The following is an 18,297-nucleotide window of genomic DNA, read 5'->3' as shown; positions in this document are numbered from 1 at the left end:
TGAATGTTGGTGTTTATTCAGGCAAAAACCACAACCATTAAATATGGAAATCCAGTGCAAATCAGTGAAGCAAACATCTAGAAATAGAGAGAAAGATAAACAATAATAATAAATTATTAAAGCTTATAACTAAGAAAGCCATGGGAATGTCAGAGAGACCATTCATCTGTAAATGGGGCAGTGAAAGAAGATAATCCACGTAAATTCTACATTTAGAATTTAGAGTTCTGTAAAACTCTCACTGACTTCACTGATTAGGAAGGGGTTGCTTAAAAATCAGCAGAAAGGGTTCTGATTTGATCTAGAAAACAGTGCAAACTTCACTCAGTGGATAAACCAGAAATGCTTTTTATCATTGCTATTTATAAATGCTGCCTGTGGCAAAGATTCCTGGTGCATAAATTGTTATGGTGAAGGACTACCAGGAAAAACTACGAGGAAAGCTCTTTGCAGTTTTGGATAGCCTGATTTGCCTAGTTTGCAATCAGATTTTTCCTCCATCTCCAAAGCTCAGCCTATGATCAGAGCAATAAGTGCTGCTCCTGGCTTAGGTATTGGTGTTCAAAAGAATGGATTTGTCCATCAGCTTGCCTCTGTCATTTTTGGGTTGTTTCTTTCCTCCAGCTCCCTCAGCTGCATTCCTTACAATTTGCTTACAGCTTTAGCTCTCATTTCTCATTTATGTGTGCATGAGGAGTCAGAAGAGGCAGGCAGATTGTTGTCCTGCCTTGATTTATGGCACCTTCTGCAGGCACCCAGGTGCTCCAGCGAGCACGGTGGGTGCACAGGGATCACCGTGTTCCAGTGACACATGGCTGGTGCTGGCACAGCCACAGCAGCTGGGGGGCTGAGATTTTAAACTGCCTGTCTTAAGGCACCCTGGGATGTATTTTAAAGTTATGTCAAGGTCAACTAGCAGATGCCATAGGTGGTTTTGTGCATGTGTCTGTCAGTCAGCACCTTTCCAGAAGAGTTGGAGGAATTGATGACGAGATCCTAATGCTGTTCATTACTGTGGCCAAGGCACAACGTGACCCAGATTCCCACATTAACGTAAGTGGAAAGTGCTCTGATGTGACATCTCCACTTTTGGGATGTTCTGCTTTGGTTCCAGCTGCTGATTCCATCTGCAAGCTGCTGGGTTTGGGCCCATAGCTGAGCGAGACTCAAGGCATGCCATGAGTTACTTGTGACAGGGGATGGGGCTGATTGTGTAGTAAGGTCATTTGAAAGAGAGGAGCTGATCCCCCAGCACCTAAATCCTCACAGAGAAGATTGGATACAGATGTGAGCATTCCCCCATCCTGCTCAAAACCCCCTTAGCTGGTCATCTTAATTGCAGAGCATAAATAGAAAACCATGTAAAGTGTTAAATATGTCTAAAAAGGTGGAGCACCAGGTATTCCAGCAGCCCTTTTCTAGACACAAATCTTTGCTCTGTCCTTGCATTGGAGGAAGAGGAATTGGTACTGCCAAACCAACAGCCTCCTTTTTGCTGATGCTTCGTTTCTAACCATGGCCAGAACTTGTCTGACCTCAATTCTCGAGTCTTTTGACCCACCAAATTGAATTGCTTTTAATTTTTTTCTAGCCAGCCCCCAAAAGCATTGAAGTGGTACTTTACTGATGCAAATGTAGAAGGGAGCAGATAATTGAGTTTGATCTGGTCAGACAGAGTTATGGCTGGAGGCTACCTATGAAAACTTTAAGCATAAAAATATTATTTTCAAGAAATCCAGCAGCTTCTAACTGGTAATAACTTGGAATTCCATGTGAAAACTCATCCCACAACACTCAAAATTTCCTCCAAACACTCAATTTAGTTTCAGAAGAATTTTCCTTGTGCACAATTATTTTTTGTGTATTGAGCCCCAAATAAACAACCATGGGCAAGAAACTCTGTAGAAACAACAGATAGCTGGAATAATGTCTGGAAAATGAATTTTGTGGTTATACACTCAGCGCTCCTTCAGGATGCAAATTATCAGTGCTCTAGTGTGTCCCCAGCTCAGCACTTTCAGGCTGAGTCACAAGAGCCTTGCTGGCAGTCATTAGTCAGGGCCTGGATGTGCCAAGGGGACAAAGGGGACAATGCCATTGCTGCAGGGGATGGCAGGGTGTCCCCCTTGGACCTACACCACCAGATGGAACCAGAACACCCTTTGGATGCTCCTCCCTGTAACACCCACTGAAGTTCATTTTCAGTTCGATGCCCAAGGGCAGCAGTCAGGCTGAAATCCCAGTTTCCCTCCTCCTACACAACACATCTTGCTGCTGCTTACACTGCAATCTGCTCCAGGCTTCCAGCTTGTGTATACATCACGGGCTCTGCTGATCACAACAGTGATACCTACTTCAAACAATGAGAGCTTTTTGCCTGCAATTTCCCTTTGATGCTTAAATAACAGAAAAACCACAAAAGCAAATGAAGCTCTCCTCTGAATTACTCAGGAGAATAGGGTAAGCTATTCTGCGCTGTCAGATACTGTTGTAATTAGGTGCTTTTAGAAATATATTATCTATTTTTATCTGTTATTTATTGTGCATACTGTATTTATTGTGCTGAACACATTATGCCCCTGACAGGCTATCTCAGATTTCTCCGTGTGTTAATTGTCTGGGCCCTGCTGCTACACCAACTTCTGAGATTCAGAGACAAACCAATTGAATTCTGACATTTATTTATCTTCCTAGAGTGAATATTTTTTGTCTGGTAAATATGTAGAGCTCCTAAGGAGATGTTACACCACGTCATACCAATCCTCCTCAGTTCCTGGATTCCTGGCCAAACACACAATGACAGTCCTTTCAGAGCCATGGGCTCACATGGTGATATCCTTTACCTAAAGGCAAACCCATGAGGTTTCCAGAAGGAATTTAGACCAGCTGTGTCTTGGGGCAATGCAGATACATCCCAAAAGTGGGGGTTTGCCCCTCCCTGGGCTGTACAAAGCCATCAAAGCCATCCTCAGGGCTGTGTTACCCCAAGAACTGAAAGGCACAGCCATAATTTCACTCCCTGGCTCCAGTTTCCTGTCTCTTGTGCCCACTCACCCCTGCCCACATAAAAAAGGAATAGCAGAACAAGGCAATAATTCTTTTCCCTTCCCAAAAAACCTAGAAATGAACATGAGTCAAAGCTCCAGCTGCCTGGCAGAGGGAATGCAAACACACCAGAACTTCCTGGTAGATACTGAGAAGTAACTGCACAACCTGTTTAATGAATTAATCATCCCTTCCAGCCCTGCAGTATCCTCCAGATCAGCCGTGTCCTCAGCTACCCTGACCACAGGTGGGGTCTGGGCTCAGCTCTTGCCATCCATCTCCTGAGCACCCTGTGTGAGTTTAGACTTGCATTGCCCACGTGGGGCTCGATCACCCCAGTTTCTCATGAGAGGCACCAGAGAAAGGAAACCTCTCCAGGATGTGAGCCAGTGTCTCCATCCTTCCAAGGTATGTGCATGTCTCATGCCAAAGAAAAGATTCCCCTTCAGCTTTTCTGTATGCCTAATTTAAGACTAGAAATGAGAAGAATTTTTATAAGTCTAGAAAGCTGTAGCACAGAGCTTACAAGTGGGAACATCAAAGTCCAGGAGAAAAAGGAAGCTGGAGGCCCTCAGAACTCTACAATGTGGCAAGGATTAACAACCTTTAGTCCTTTATACCCTGTACAAACACTACTTATTCCATACTAAACAACACTTAATCTATAAAAAAACTACTGATTTTGCTTGTAGAAATTCAGAACCAGATCCATAACAGTAAGTTCATATCCCTGGTAGCACCAGGCAGCCTTCTGCAGAGACCTTTAGCTTGAACCACCCTGCCAGGAGCCCCTGACCTACAGCCAGCCTCTAAAGAGGCTTCACTGATCTGATCCTCTTTGAACAAACAGGCTGCCAAGGGCTGCTTTCCACAAGCAAACCAGGTTTGCTGAGCTGATCCCAGAAGCAGAGAGCAGGGCTGCCCTGGGAAGGTGATTCTATAGCTCCTCTGCTGTCCTGGCACAATTGCATGGTGAGAAAAAGCTGCACCTGCATTGAAGATAGACCAAGGATAATACCACCCATTTCACCTTTTTATATTCCCAGGTTTTGGTTTTGGGATTTTTTTTTTTCCCAATGGGGAGAGAACACTACAGTTCCAGTACTCTTGCAGAGGAATCCTTGTCAGGATAGGTGGGTCTTCAAAGGTGAAAAAAAGCCATGGGATAAACCAGAAAATTTCCAAGCTCATGAACAGTTGTACAATTTGAGATATTCTGTTGTCTTTGTATGCCATATATGTGATAACCATGGGAATTCCAAATGGGCAATAAAATATAAAATATACATGATTTTTAGTGATAATATATCAACCTAAGAAGTGAATGAGCCCATATAGCAGCTTTTTCTCTCATTCATTATTTTTATATGCTGAAATGCCTACATTTTAGTCTACCTGGCTTCTAAAGTATATGGTTATGAATCCCTGGGAAAGAAAGACATCAAATGAAATAAATGGCAGCTTTGAATTAAAGTTGTGATGAACACTGTCATAATAAATTGTCTCCTCACCCAGAGGAGTGATGAGGGATTCCTGCCGTACCACACCATGTTTTCACAAGTCAAATACAGCCACGTGTTCATTTTATAGCTTGCTTTTGGGCTGAAAGTCTCAACAAATCTTAAATGAATGCAGCTGAGCATGATTCAAAGCTATCTGGATAAGAATACCATGTTTCCAGCTAATTTAGGCTGGGATTTTCTAGGTTGTACAAAGGTTTTTGCAGCCCAAGTCAGAGGCACTGGTGTTTCTAAATTCTCTGGGCAGTGTGTCAAAGCATAATCTTTGAGAGGTGTTACTCCACAGCTTGTTTCTACAGCCATAATTGCAAGAGGAAGGAATGCTGAAATGACAGTCAAAACAATGCTTTCATAGGAAGGATTAACCCTTTTCAACACCCCAGCCCTTACTGGCATTGCAGTGTGCATTAATCCCCAATTAATCACCAATTCCCTGCTCCAGCTCCATTTGCTGCTGCTACAAAAGGGGATGACAATTTAAACAACCACTTCTGGGACACTTGGCTGGTGCACAGAGCTTTGCTCTGAACAAGATGAAGGAATCCATTTAGGCAAGATGGCTACACATTTTGCATATCTTTATTGCACTTTTACCACGTTGCAAACAATTCCACAAAAATGCTGCAAAAGTAAGCCTAGAGCTGCTGAAAGCAGCTTTTTACCCATATATGTATATATTTACACAAAACTATCAAAAGCAAAATTGAAAAGTAGCGGCTCAGCTATGATAGTCTAGAAAGATAAGAGCTGCCACCTCCTTATGGACAAATAGTACAACTTGTCATTTTACATCACTTTGTAAAACCAACATTCAAGTATTCCTGTCAAAGCACAATTAGTGAAATTCCCTTCTGGTAACCCCTGTATTTATTATCATTATTGTCATTATTGTTATTATTTTTTGCCTTTAAAAGTTCATAATGCCTTAACCCTTTAAATGCTGAGTAGCTGGGGGGGGGGAAAATAAGCATTCAATTTAAATAAGATACAGTGGATTAGAGCACTTAAAGGGTTAACACAAAATACTAAGTGGACTGTCACCACAAATAAAGTGTGAGTCACAAACCTATGCTGTCCCTCTTAGTTAAATTTGGAAGGTAGGTCGGGGATTTCATAGATATACCATATATAAATACAAAATATTAAGTAAAGGCCTCCTTTCTATACAAAAAGGACAGGAGGTGTTTTGCTATCAGACTGCTGTCTGTCCGGGATTGAGTATTTTCTGAATCTTTTCACAATCTCTCTTCAGGAACTAATGAAAAGCATCACATTAGACTTATTTTTTTTAATGAACTAATCCTTTGCAGAGTCTACACTTTACCTACTTTGGGAACAATTATATCTCATTTCTGAATTCACTGAATTCACAAAGTAGCATACACAGTCTTTTGCAAGACTTTATTTTTTTGTCGTTTTGTTTCTTTTTCTTCTTTGAATCTTCTTGACTCGCAGGTAAAAACGTAGTCTTGCCATTTCACTACCTCTCGGTGGCAACAGTGTTAACATCCGTGTTAAAGTCATTTTCAACCACGTTGTCATAACCATCCTTCTCTATGCAGTCACTGACAGCCTTGAGGACAATCCGCAGCCGCCTGTCCATCGCCTCCAGGTGAGGCTGGTAGAGGACTGGAGCTATTTTGTCTTTTAGCAAAGATTCTTTCATCAGGAGACTGAGTTTGTACTCCTCCTTGGCTAACAACTGTAATCGCAGATAGGTAGACTTCCTGATTCTAGGAGGGAAAGGAGGAAAAAAAATGCAAATCAGTCATTTCCATCGCTGTTGATCTCAACAGTGCTAAAAGGCTTATAGCCAGAATTACAATAATAGTGCAAGAGCCTTATTCTGTGATCTGAAATAACAAGAACCAGGCACTGTCAGTCCTAATGCAGCTGGCATTGTCACCTGGCCACTGATCTTTCGGGGCCCTTAGAGGTACAGAGGTTTTGGAGCACAGATCCATGGGGCAGTGCAGGCAGCCCTCACATCCCTCACCTGGAAAGGCACCAAGTGGAGCTGGTGCAGCATTCATAGGGCCACGTCCACCTTGGCAATGACACGTGTGACACACGTGGCACTGAGCAGGGACATGTGTGACAGCAGCAGAGGCTCCTCAGGCTCACCCTGCAGGGCTGCCCAGAGCCCCACAGACACAGAGCTCACCCTGCAAAACTGAAACTCTAAATGTCACCTGGCCCCTCTGAAAACCCTGGCCATGGGCACCATGGAAAGTTGTTGAGAAGCATGTGAACAAGCTGGGATTTTGTCACTTGACTTCCACGGGATTTTGTCTTAAAGCTTCTCTCCCAATGGCTCACGGCTGTGTTCCTGCAAGGCCCTGATCCCACAGAGCATTTAATGTGGCAGTGCCAGTGCTCAGGGCTAGCTGGGCAGGATCACTCCATCTCCTCCTCTCTAGAGTGTGCAATGAAAGATTCACTTAAACATTTTCAGTCCTGTTAATGGAAACAGTGGTACAAACCAGGAAACACCTCCAGAGGGAAAACATACCTGCAGCACTGGTTTAAAGGCACCAATATGGAAAGTTCATCATGGGAATATTTTCCAAACCTATTTAAAGATAAGAGCAAGAATATAACAAGGGCTGTTTTAAAGACTGACTTTTTTCTTTTTCCTTTAACCCCAGAAAGATTATTAAAGGCATTTACCCTCTTCCATTATCTAAGTGGATAATAAAAGTCTCATTTCCAAACTTCTCAAAGGTTTCGTAGTGATGTCGATCCATGTTACCTATGGGACAAAGAGAAGATAAAAGACCATTCTCACTCTGGCTTGAGCCTGCAGGTCAGGGCAATGCAAAAGCCCAGTGCTCCCCAAAAACAGTGGCTGGGTAGAGAAGAGAAAGCAGCAAACCTGCAGAGCTCATTTGCTCCTACTGTAGACACCCCAAAGTGTCTGATACTGGAAGGGTTGTTAAACCCCTGGCAGCTTTTCAAGTTCTCTGTGGCTTTTATACTTAAGCTCTAAAAGGCCCATCAGGAGGCAAAGCCAACCCTCCCACCCTTCAGCAACCCCTCCTGGGGTACACCAAGGAAATCCCTCTCCAGCACAAGAGCATCTCAGCTGCCTGGGGAGCCTGGTCACTGTAGGGTAGCTGTGTTCCCTGCTGGCAAGGAGCCCTGCTGCTGCAGCCATTAGCAGACGTGGTACATGTGACATGTGCAAGGCTTTGCTCAGGCAGGAGAAAATGCCTGCTTTGAGCAGGGGTGTTAATCCTGATCACTTTGTTAATACTGCATTCAACTTCCTGAACCCCAACCAAACATCCTGGTTTTCCTCTGGTTTGCCCCAGCTGCTGACTGCCTGGGAAGCCGGAACAGCATCATGGCTGTCAGATATGGACCAGGATGGTGCTGATCTGCACAGCTGCACAGCTCTCCCTGTGTGAGCTGCTTTTTAAGGCCAATGTGCAGAGCACTGCTGCCAAGCTATGAATTTTGTCTCCCTGGCAGGGGTCTTGAGCTACTTATAGATGCCACATATGGCTCCTGAGCTGTCACCTGGCCTCTCCTGCTGCAGCCTATTGCAGGAATCTCAGTGGGGGCAATGGCACAGGCTGTGTCCATGCTGGCATGTGCCCAAGGATCCAGGATGGAGGTTGGCAACTCAGAGGTGTATTTGCTGCAGCAGGAAAGGTTTCATATGAGAATGAGAATTAGGCTTGGAATGTGTCACTAGTACCTGGCTGTAAATAATTATTTTATTGAGATCGGGTTACATAAACAGAAGAATTCCTGATACAATCCACAGCTGCCTTTGTGACAAAGCAATGTCTCTTCCCCCCCAACCCTGACATTTTATAGAGAAGCAGCAGAGAACACTCCTGCAGGATGAAAACAAAGCGCCAGTAATGAGCAGTCCTTGCATGTGCATCCAGGAGCCATATATTACAGGGGTAAAGCACTCACTAAAGCAAACTGTGAAGCCCTTCACTGTTGTGAAGGAGACTGGCCTGACCTGCATTCATCACCACTCTGCATTTCTGAACATCTTTGCTCCTTTAATCTGCACTGATGGGAATACATAACCATGTAAATCTGCATTTTCTCATAATCATCTAGAAAAGCACATACAGTAAATGCAGCTTCAGCCACGCTTGAGCAAACTGCTGAGCTATGCAGAGCAGTGCAGAAAGAAATGGTTCTTATTCTAATTAAATGTTGCATTTAATTTTTGAAAGAGAAGAAACATACCCATTAGGAAATCAAAAACTGTCATATCCATTATATCCAGAATTCTGGTCCCACTGTCGTATGGGGGTGTTTGTTTAACCTCTTCACAATAATCTGGATCAACTTCCCATCTGGAAAAGGCAATATTTTGATATTTTATGCGACAGACAAAGCTTACAGAAAATGACCGAAAAAATGTTACTTTGCAAAGATCTATTTGTATCACGTTCGACTGCGGGCAGGGTCAGGTAGAGGCAGCAAATTCCAGCAATGCAGGCAAGCAAGGAAGATTGTGACTGATGGAAAAGGAAGAAAATCACAAGACTGAAAACTATCTGCTTCAGGATTTAGGAGACTAGCTGCACCATCAGTCATATGGTGCAATCAGCTGAGACTTGTTTAGGGCTGCTGAGAGCAGTGCACCTTCTCCCTCTGACAGGACTTGTGCAGGTCCCATTGCATCCTGTCAATGCCACTGGAGGTACCTGTCCCATGAGGGAATTGTGCCACTGAAGGTCCTTTTGGGGTCAGCACCATAAACTGGAGCTCCTGGCACGTGAAGTGCCCTGTCCCTTCCCAGGGGCAGGGAAAGCCCAGCTGCTCTCCTGGGGCCAGGGACTGGGTTATTTCCCCATCACCCTGTGCAGCTCTGCTCACCACTACTCACTCTGCTTTCTTGCGCTTGTGGTAGGAACGCCTCCAAGGGTTTCTCCAGGTTTTCCTTTTTGCTAATGACAAATCAGGCAGGAAAGCAGCCAGGGACCCTTCAATCTGATCTGGTTTCCCACACAGGGCGTGCTCTGTTGAGCAGTAGTAGGAGCATTCCCCATAGAAGCAGATGTTGTTGGCTGGCAAAGAAAGGAAAACAGTTTTAAAGCCTACCCTTAAATTAGTATTGAGAATTCATAAAAGCACTGATGTATGTAGGAGCAGAAATAAATCCAAACCCCTGTTACCACACATAGTCTTCCTCCACTGAAACCACTAGAAAGACATTATTTCAGTGGCTGGGATCATGCCCTTTGCAAAGCTCTTTGTAACCATTTCCAGTCTATTTATATTCCCCAAACCTATTTTTTTTTTTAATCCTGTCCTTTCTCCTTTTGTTTTCCCAGACAGATACATTCCTTGGGAGCTATTTTCTACCCCAGGCTGGAACCCCAAACCCCACAGCTGAGCAAGTGGCATATGCCCAAAATTAAGTCACTTCTCAAAATATTGGCTTGTTTCTTTAAGAACGGAGAACATTTCATTCATTTCCTTGCTGGTATGAGAAGAACTGGCAGTTTTTGCAAGGAGAATTATTTACCATCAAGAGTCCCGTGGGGGTGTGCATGGAAGGTGGAAATAGCACAGACGTAACGCTGTCAGCACACATCTCAAACACTAATTCCTTCCTCCACACCTCACATTACTCCAACAACCACAGAAAAAAAATCTGCAGCAGGTTTTGGACCGTGTGTTACCTTAAAACCTCCCCAAAACTGTCACCACATATTTCTGTACCAACAGGAACACCCACATCTTTACAAGAACATCCTGCCCACAGGAATTCACTGAAGGTGAGAGAGAGCAGCTCATCCCCAAAGCCCACCAACACCAGACTGTGAACAGGAATAGGAGCACACTGCTGCTCTTGCCAGTGTGCTACAACTCTTGTGACATTGCTTTATGCACATAAAATTTCGTTAGAGGAAGACTGTGCCCTTTCCTCATGGTAATGCATGAAGCTGAGAAGTCACATTGCTTCCTAATTCCCCACAAGGCCTCTAAATTCAAATATTGTTTCTGAACTCCTCTCCCTCTGGGCAGGCTTGGTGTAAATGAGGCAGGAAGGGCTGGGAGCAGCAGGAGGTGATTTTCTGCCTGCCACAGGAAGGTAAGTGTGGGTTTGCATGGCAGTGATGGCCTGCAGCACATAGCCCTGCACATCACTGTGACATCCCTGGCCCAAACCTGCATCCAGCAGAGCGCCCAGTGGAGATGGGGCACTGCCAATGGGAGATGGTGAGTCAGGAGCACAGGGGACAACTCTGGGGATGACAGGAGGGAGGGAGGAGCAGAGCAAGGAGCTGTGTTTGAGGAAGGAGAGGTAGGTGAACATGGACCAGCAAAAAGGTCTCATGATGCTTTTGATTAATTAGCTGCATTATCTGGGGCTGGCTGTTAAACCAGGGAATTATACCAAATAACCACACTACAAGGCTGATGTGTTACTACTTGACAATCTGTCCCAGCTTCCCACTGATGTCCCAGCTTTCTCTGTTGATGGCCACCTGGTTTGTCCATGAAGTTGTGATTACTTTACTCTAAGACAGCCTTTTTGCATCAGCCTGCTGTGGCTGAACTCACAAGGGCCACCCATCCATCCATGCTCAGGAACAACTTGCCCAAATTGTATATTTATATTCACAGGGTTGGATCATAGCAGCTAAATATATCCTGGCTAAGTCCAGAAATATTTACTCTGTGGCCAAAAAGCTTGTTGACAATTACTCAAGGAAAAGAAAAGTACTTCAGGGAAGAGAAAAGGAAGAACAGAAATTACAAAAGGAAGGAAGGGATCACTCAACATATCTGTACTTCTGAGTTTGCAATTTAAGTGTTTTACCAAGCAGAATATCCTCTCTTAAAAATTGTGTTTCTGCTGATTTGAAGCTGCAGTGGGGCTTGGGCTTCAATTCAGCTGTCTCAGCTTCACCCCCTCATCTCTGGAGGGAGGGAACCATGCAGATTTATCTTGACTGCCTGAGATAACTTATCTTCCAGGGTTTCTATGACCTGACTTCCACCTGGCAGCAGGAAGCCAGTGCTCGTTCATCTCCTGCCAGATCAGTTTTGTAAAGAGCAAAAGGCCCAGCAAATGCCCCCCATGCCATCACAGCCTCTGCTGCTCACTAGGTAAATCTGACCTTTCAAGAAAAAGGAGTTGTATTAAACACAGCATTTTGCTCAGTGGGAAGATAAATACTCTGTTTAATAGTTTGCTTCTGTATTCAGCTTGGGGAACAATGAAACCCTGCTCTGTATTGTCAACGAAAGCAACTGGGGCTAATCACTTGACAGTAATCACACACTGGTATCCAGGTAAGTCTGGAGGTGAGCTGGGGGCTTTGGCAGTGCTGGTGTTTGCTGCTGCAGGGCTGTGCAGTGAGCACGTGTGCTGCCTGCCACTCATCCCACTCATCCCTGGCAGGATCTTCCAGCTATTGATCCTCCACAGAGCCCCATCGCCTGCTCCAGCATCCAGTGCCCTGAGCAATGGCAAGATGTGTCCTGTCGTTGAGACAGTGAACTTGCAGGAAAACCACATGTATATTTCTCACTGACAAGTTACATTCAATGGCAAACCTTCTTCTGCCAGCAGTTATTCCCCCCATGGGCTCAGACCTGTGGTACCTGCTCCCCGCAGCTCCTGATCAGTTTCTGGGGACAGTGGAGGTGAAAGGATGCTGGATCTCATGCTACTGCTAGAGAAATTAACTGCCTTGATTGATACAGAATAGACATCTTATTATGTCTGCCCTAGTCCTTACATACCAGCAGTAAGATGAGGCAGCCTGAATTATCTGGGGAAACATTCATTTTTAAGGTTTCTTAAAAATGTAAGGGAAAAAAAGAGGCACCAAATATAGAAAACCACAGATCTCATTTAAGACTTCAAGGTGCTGCAGCAAGGCTCTTTGAAACCTAAGTAGGTGACCCACATTCTGCACAGCAGGCTGAGGGTGAAATTCCAGCTAGAGACACAAGCCCAGTGCTTCATGGCAATCCCACGCTGAGAGCAGGGTTTGGCTTTCCAAAGCAAAAGTAAGAGGGAAAGGGGAGATGAGCTCCCTACTGGGGCACAGTCCTTCTCCTCTCACTAAAATTGCCCAAACCATATGTTCCTCTCACCAGATAAAGGTGTTTCTTGCATAAGTACACCTGCAAAAGGAGCAACAGCCAGGAATTTGTGCTCCTGCAGGGTGGGCAGGAATGGCAACAACAGCAGTGCTGGCAAAGCAGACAGGGAGGGATGTTTATACATGCTGGAATGTCCAAATGCTGAGCATTTCCAACGTGCAAAACACTTCTTCACTACAAGCCAAAATTGTTTCCCCAAAGCACCAGAAAGACAAGAGAACTCCATGTTGCAGTGTCTGATTTTCATTATCTGAGGAGGAATGGATGTGATTTGTAATGAAATGCAGGCAAAAATCATGGTCTGGTGATCGAAACTCCAACTAATTACAACAATTAAGAACCAGAGTGTCTGTATCTCATCTGCAAATTCTCTGTGCATCCTCCTGATAGCTGAACAATAATTCTTCTCAGGAAGAAAAGGAACAAGGGGGGATACCTTAAAGCAAATTGCTCGGCAGAGCAATTCTTTTATTCAGCTTTGCATGACTGTTAATAGAGGACATTTAGCAAGCCTCTGCAATTGGAGTACTGGAAAGAATCCTGAATATTTACTACAGCAATGCATGAAAAGATCTTTCATTTACCTGCTCAAAATAATAGGTAATTCAGAACTGCTATTGTATGCTGAGAGGGGAAAAAATCCATAATCCCTTGGAACTGGTTAATATGAACAAAAACATAGTGCTTACTAGCTGTGTAACATTGATTTTTTTAAGCTGCTGCCTCAATTACTTCCAAAATGAAGGCTGACATCATTAATATGTCTCTTTTTTCCTAGCAAATTACCATTCATTTGTAAAAGTAGCAGGGCTACTGCAGTCTGCCTTGCTGCAAAGGACATAAAATTAATTTAAATAATTACTGACCTAATTCCATTTCTCATGTTTAAGTCCAAACTGCCTGAAAGTGCACTTTTCTGCAATCTGCTTTCTCTCCAAGTGCAGCATCTACTGACCTGCCTGCTCACAGCCATTGTCACTTTTCCATGGGAGCAGGGATGCTGCTGGGCACTGTGCTCTGAAGCTGCCTGTGGCTCCCTGGCCCTGATTTCCACACCTGATGGGACAAGGGAGGTGGCCCAGGAGTGGAAATGCAGTGAGGTTTCTTCCAACATATCCCTACACAGGTCTGGGAGATAACACAATGCTCCTGGTGGGATCCTTGGGGTGCCCTGAGCAGGGCCAGGAGCTGGTCTCAATGGCCCTGATGGGCCCCTTCCAACTCAGTTAATTCCATGATCCTGTGATCGATGAGTATCATCAATAATCACCCTCTGAGGGTGCAAACCATGGGCTCCCAGCCCGAGGGGAACATCTTCCTATAAATCCAATTTCACATTGCTCGTTTAATTTTAAGAGCTGTGTGTGTGTGCATGGAGAGGGATATTCTGCCAGCAGGCACCAAGTGTCCCCATGACCATTAATTGTCACTGGGCACTGCTGGGGATGGAGATTCAGTGACAGAGCCACCTGAAAGGGAGTCCCAGAGGGTCCTCTACAGGCTTATCGTGGTGCACAGCCTGGTTTGTGCATGTACCCAGAGGTCACACCTCAATTTCTCCCCTTTGGAGGCAGCTCTCCCTCAAAACTGCCTCAGCTGCCCTTCATCTGCCAGAGGGGCAAGTCAGCCCCTGAGCCTTCCTCAGGCTCCCTGGTCTCTCTTCCTCCTCACCCCCCAGACCACGAGTCTCACCCCAGCAGCTCCCGTTCTCTTCCTGCCCTGCCCTCAATCTGCTGCCTGAGCTGCCTGCTGGCCTTGTGGAAGTTGTTTCTAAAAGCTTAATTTAGGATCTTTGTTATTTTTTCATTAAGCATTAATTAATGTCTGTCTTTTAAGGTCAGTATGAAATACAAGACAGAGGTTGGGCATATGCTAATGAGAATCTGACTAATTAAGCTGGGGACTTGTAGGGAAGAACTCTGACAAGTAACCAACGTGATTTAACCAAAGTATATTGATGCAGGAAATGTAAAATGGAAAGAAAAATTAATTGCTTAAGCATTCTATTCTCCAGAAAAGCCTGATTCATAGTTAATCAAATATTTTAATTGAATTTATCTGAGACCTCTAAATAAATTTGAATAAAGGATTATGCTTGGATGTCTGGAATTTTATAATGGCAAGATAAAGATCTTCATCTGAATTGGCAGCTTTAACTCTGTGTTGCCCTGCTCTGGCTGCTGTAAGCTGCTCAGCACTTGAGAACAGTTTTGTAATGCTCAGAAATAATTCAAGTTCATCCCTAAGTCTTGAAATATAACCTAGGAAGACTAAAAATCAAGCAAACCTACGAATCCACATCTTACTTGCTAAAATAGGAATAAAATGGCTTATGTTTAAAGTGAGCCAAAGCACCTTGTACACAGTCAAAAATTTTTTTTTTCCATTTTTTTGCGCATATTTACCTACAAAAATCAAGCAAAAAAATAGTATAGAGGGACAAAGAGGGAGGGAAAGCAACTAAGGCAAATGCAGAAATGTGTCCACCAGGTTTGGTGAACATGTATTGTCACTATAACTGTGCATGTAAAACAGGAGTGCTCATAATACTGGGTAAAATGAAACCTTCTGCAATTATGTAACATATTTTACAAGCGAAGCTCCTGGAATAAATGACTGTCTGCTCAACTGTGTCCTGCAGAGCTGAACATAAATATGAAGCTAAAAATAACAGCCGTAATAATGACTTTATTGGGGATCAGAAAAGTGTGATAAACATTTTAAGAGCAAAAGCCGCCAATGACAGCTCTGGTTTGTAGCTAACAGCCATAAATTACAGTTACATTGGGAGAAACTGTAATTAAGTCTTTGGATCTCGACTTTAGGGATCTGGGATAAACAGCTTCTGGCCAATCACACACAGAGCAAGGGAGAGATCTCCAGAGCTTTCTGCTCCAGATTGCCTCTTACACAAGTCACAGCCTCAGATCAGCAAGGCACACTTGCACACAGCTGAAACAATATGAATTAAGCTACTGGAACATGGCACTGTGCTTTAAATTGAACCCATAACCTATAAATTCTATATGTAAGAGCAAACTTAAACATTATATCTGTGCCTTAACTCAGAGACTCAATTTCTCCATCTCAGCATCCAAGATGTTAAACAAGAGATGTTACCCGTTTTTCCAAACTTTTGCCCATTTTTCCCTATTCCAGCTGCATATTCTGGTGTGCAGGATGTATATTCTGGTGGAGCTCCATCCTTGACTTTGTCCACAAAATGTTGTGAAAGACTCAAGAGTGAGTGGTATTGGCTTCTGGGTAAGCCCTCAAAGCAAGAGTGAGGACTGTGAACAATTCAGGTCACTTCTAGCCCAACAGGGAATTTGAGCTGGAAGCAGGATATATTACATATGTATTTCCTGATTTTTTGTCCAAACCTCTGTTGTAATCAAACTTGAATGGCTCTGAGAAATTAGGTTTGGTACTCCAGTCAAACCCAGAAATAAATGCAGCTGACCAACAGAAGTGACAGATCACATTGCAGTGGGAAAAAAAACCGTGAATAACTAATGGGCTGGGTAATAAGGTTTTGGGTAAACTGAGAGCACCAGAAAAAACTGCATTAGATATTGCTCTACATAAAACATTTTTTGAGCACATTGCTTTGGTGAACATAAAAGCCTCTCTCTGCAGATAATTTGTCAAGGGGAAAAGGCACTCAACTCAAAACAATAAAGTCTTCTTTGTAAGCTATGTCTCCACATTTATTTTTATTCAAAGGTCTAGAAGACAGTTTTATTAGAAATATCTGAGCAATTAAGCAATCTACACATCGTTTCCTTAAGTGTGTGTTCAGCGGGATAGAGAGAAGAGAGTGTTATTTCCAGGACTACCTGGTGAGATGAAAAATGTTCTCCACAGCTTCTTGTCACGAGTAACATCTCGTATTTCTCTCGTCATGTTAACCAGTCTACCTGCGACCGGGGGCACGCGCCGGAAATCCAGGATCCTGCAAGAGGCAGAAAAGACATGGTTTATGTAAAGGATTAAAGTGTAATGAGAGTTATAGGTTTTAGGAAGCTTCATTACACTCTGAAGGCACATTTATCTGTGGTCTTTAAGGAGTATAAAGCCCATCACTTTAAAGTGGATAATTCCTCATGTAATGTATTACAAAATATGTCCTGAATATGATGAGCTCTGCACTGCCTATGTAGTATGGAGTAAAATACAAGAAAAGTATGGAGGGCATTGTTCCATGATAAAAATGAAGATACATATGATTCCAAAAACTGGAGACAGCAAAAATTTATATTTTCATTTTGTGCTACTTCATGATTGTTATGACATGCATTTTGCTCACCAGTTTTTAAGTGACTTGGGGAATGGGATTTCAGCCTCTTTCCTCCATAAACACCATGTAATTCTTTTTCTGACAGCCTTAGTATGTGTTTGATTTATTTCCTTCTGCCCCTGTCTGTTTTAAAAACCTTATACCAACCTAAACAACCTCCCTGAGACCAAAAATCTTCCCACAGGCAAAGGCTGGGAGAAGAGCCTCTCTCTATCCCCAACTCCCCTGCCTTTAGAGATCATAAAAACCTCTCTATGAAGCACTGCTATTAGATACAGTAAAAGAGCAAAGACCCCATACAAAGTCTCCCCATAGGCAGGATTTTTATATCCACTGTCTGCTGTTCAGATTTTCTTCATTGGGTAGCAACTGCTTTTCCTGCTTAGTGTGTGGATATTTAACACACTCCCCCGTAGGAACTCCACTGATGTTTTTTTTTCTACAGCACCATCTGCTTAAAAAGGCAATATAAAATGTAAAGCAGAAGGGATCAACACCAAGGTCAACAACAATGAAATAGAGAAGATCCTTGAAGGATCTGATCAGGATTGGCTCTTACTGGAAATCCTACCCTGTGCCACCCACCAACACGTTCCCATATCCCAGCCATCATTCCAGAAGGCAGCAATGCTATACAAACCCCCAAATAATTTGTGGCCCCAAAGCTTTGTTCTTTTGAAAGGATGCTTCTCGTCTTTTCACAGTGTGAAAGAGGCTTCAGTGAACTGCCATTGTTTCCAGACATACTGTTAATCACTAATTAGTAATTCCCACCCCTCAGCTGGGCAGGCAGGGAGGGCTGCAGTCTTGGGGTATCCACCATCCCCTGCACTAACTCTGGTGGGGAGACATTTTCAGCAACAGGAGCATGAGATGACCACCACTGCCCTCTCCTTCCCTCTAACTTTTGGCATAAATATGCTCCTGATGTGGGACAGGCCCAGCTTTTTGCTGTGAAGCCAGAACTCCCTTCCATCTCAAGGACTCCTCTCTGAATGCACCCTTCCCACAGCTCCATTGGATCTCTGTGCCCTGGAGCTAATTGGGGTGAGCCAGGCTCCCGTCACACTAACGTGACACATTCCCTGGGAGATGGGTCCTCTCCATATGTACTGCAAGATCACAAGGGAAATTAATTTCTCAGCTTCTCTTCAATTTTTCTTTTTGAGAATTACTTATTGCCAGGTTTCTCATTCCCAGAGTAAGTCACATTTCCTAATTATTAACTTACTCTTTCATCATCTGCCATTTCATTTATTCATGGCATTTGCCCACCTTTGTTCCATTTTCCCCTTTTAAAAAGGAATTCAGTTACAGAAACGGCCAAATGCA

The 18,297-nt window shown here is 43.7% G+C and overlaps 1 protein-coding gene across 3 annotated transcripts in view; it reads right to left on the bottom strand.

Annotated features, from left to right (window-relative positions):
- Positions 1-5,126: 5,126 nt before the first annotated feature.
- Positions 5,127-18,297, bottom strand: part of FAM20C (FAM20C golgi associated secretory pathway kinase) — a 57,239-nt gene continuing 44,068 nt past the window's right edge. For all 3 annotated transcript variants that reach the window (XM_053992408.1, XM_053992410.1, XM_053992409.1), the window contains 6 exons: positions 16,505-16,620; positions 9,427-9,607; positions 8,781-8,890; positions 7,236-7,317; positions 7,078-7,137; positions 5,127-6,298 (listed from right to left, as the gene is read on the bottom strand). In XM_053992408.1, the coding sequence (XP_053848383.1) occupies positions 6,046-6,298; positions 7,078-7,137; positions 7,236-7,317; positions 8,781-8,890; positions 9,427-9,607; positions 16,505-16,620 (802 nt within the window). In that variant the 3' untranslated portion in view covers positions 5,127-6,045. The remainder of the gene's footprint in view (positions 6,299-7,077; positions 7,138-7,235; positions 7,318-8,780; positions 8,891-9,426; positions 9,608-16,504; positions 16,621-18,297) is intronic.

The sequence above is a fragment of the Vidua macroura genome, chromosome 16, assembly GCF_024509145.1.
Source record: "Vidua macroura isolate BioBank_ID:100142 chromosome 16, ASM2450914v1, whole genome shotgun sequence".
Taxonomy (NCBI): domain Eukaryota; kingdom Metazoa; phylum Chordata; class Aves; order Passeriformes; family Viduidae; genus Vidua; species Vidua macroura.
This window is presented reverse-complemented; position numbering and strand designations above follow the sequence as displayed.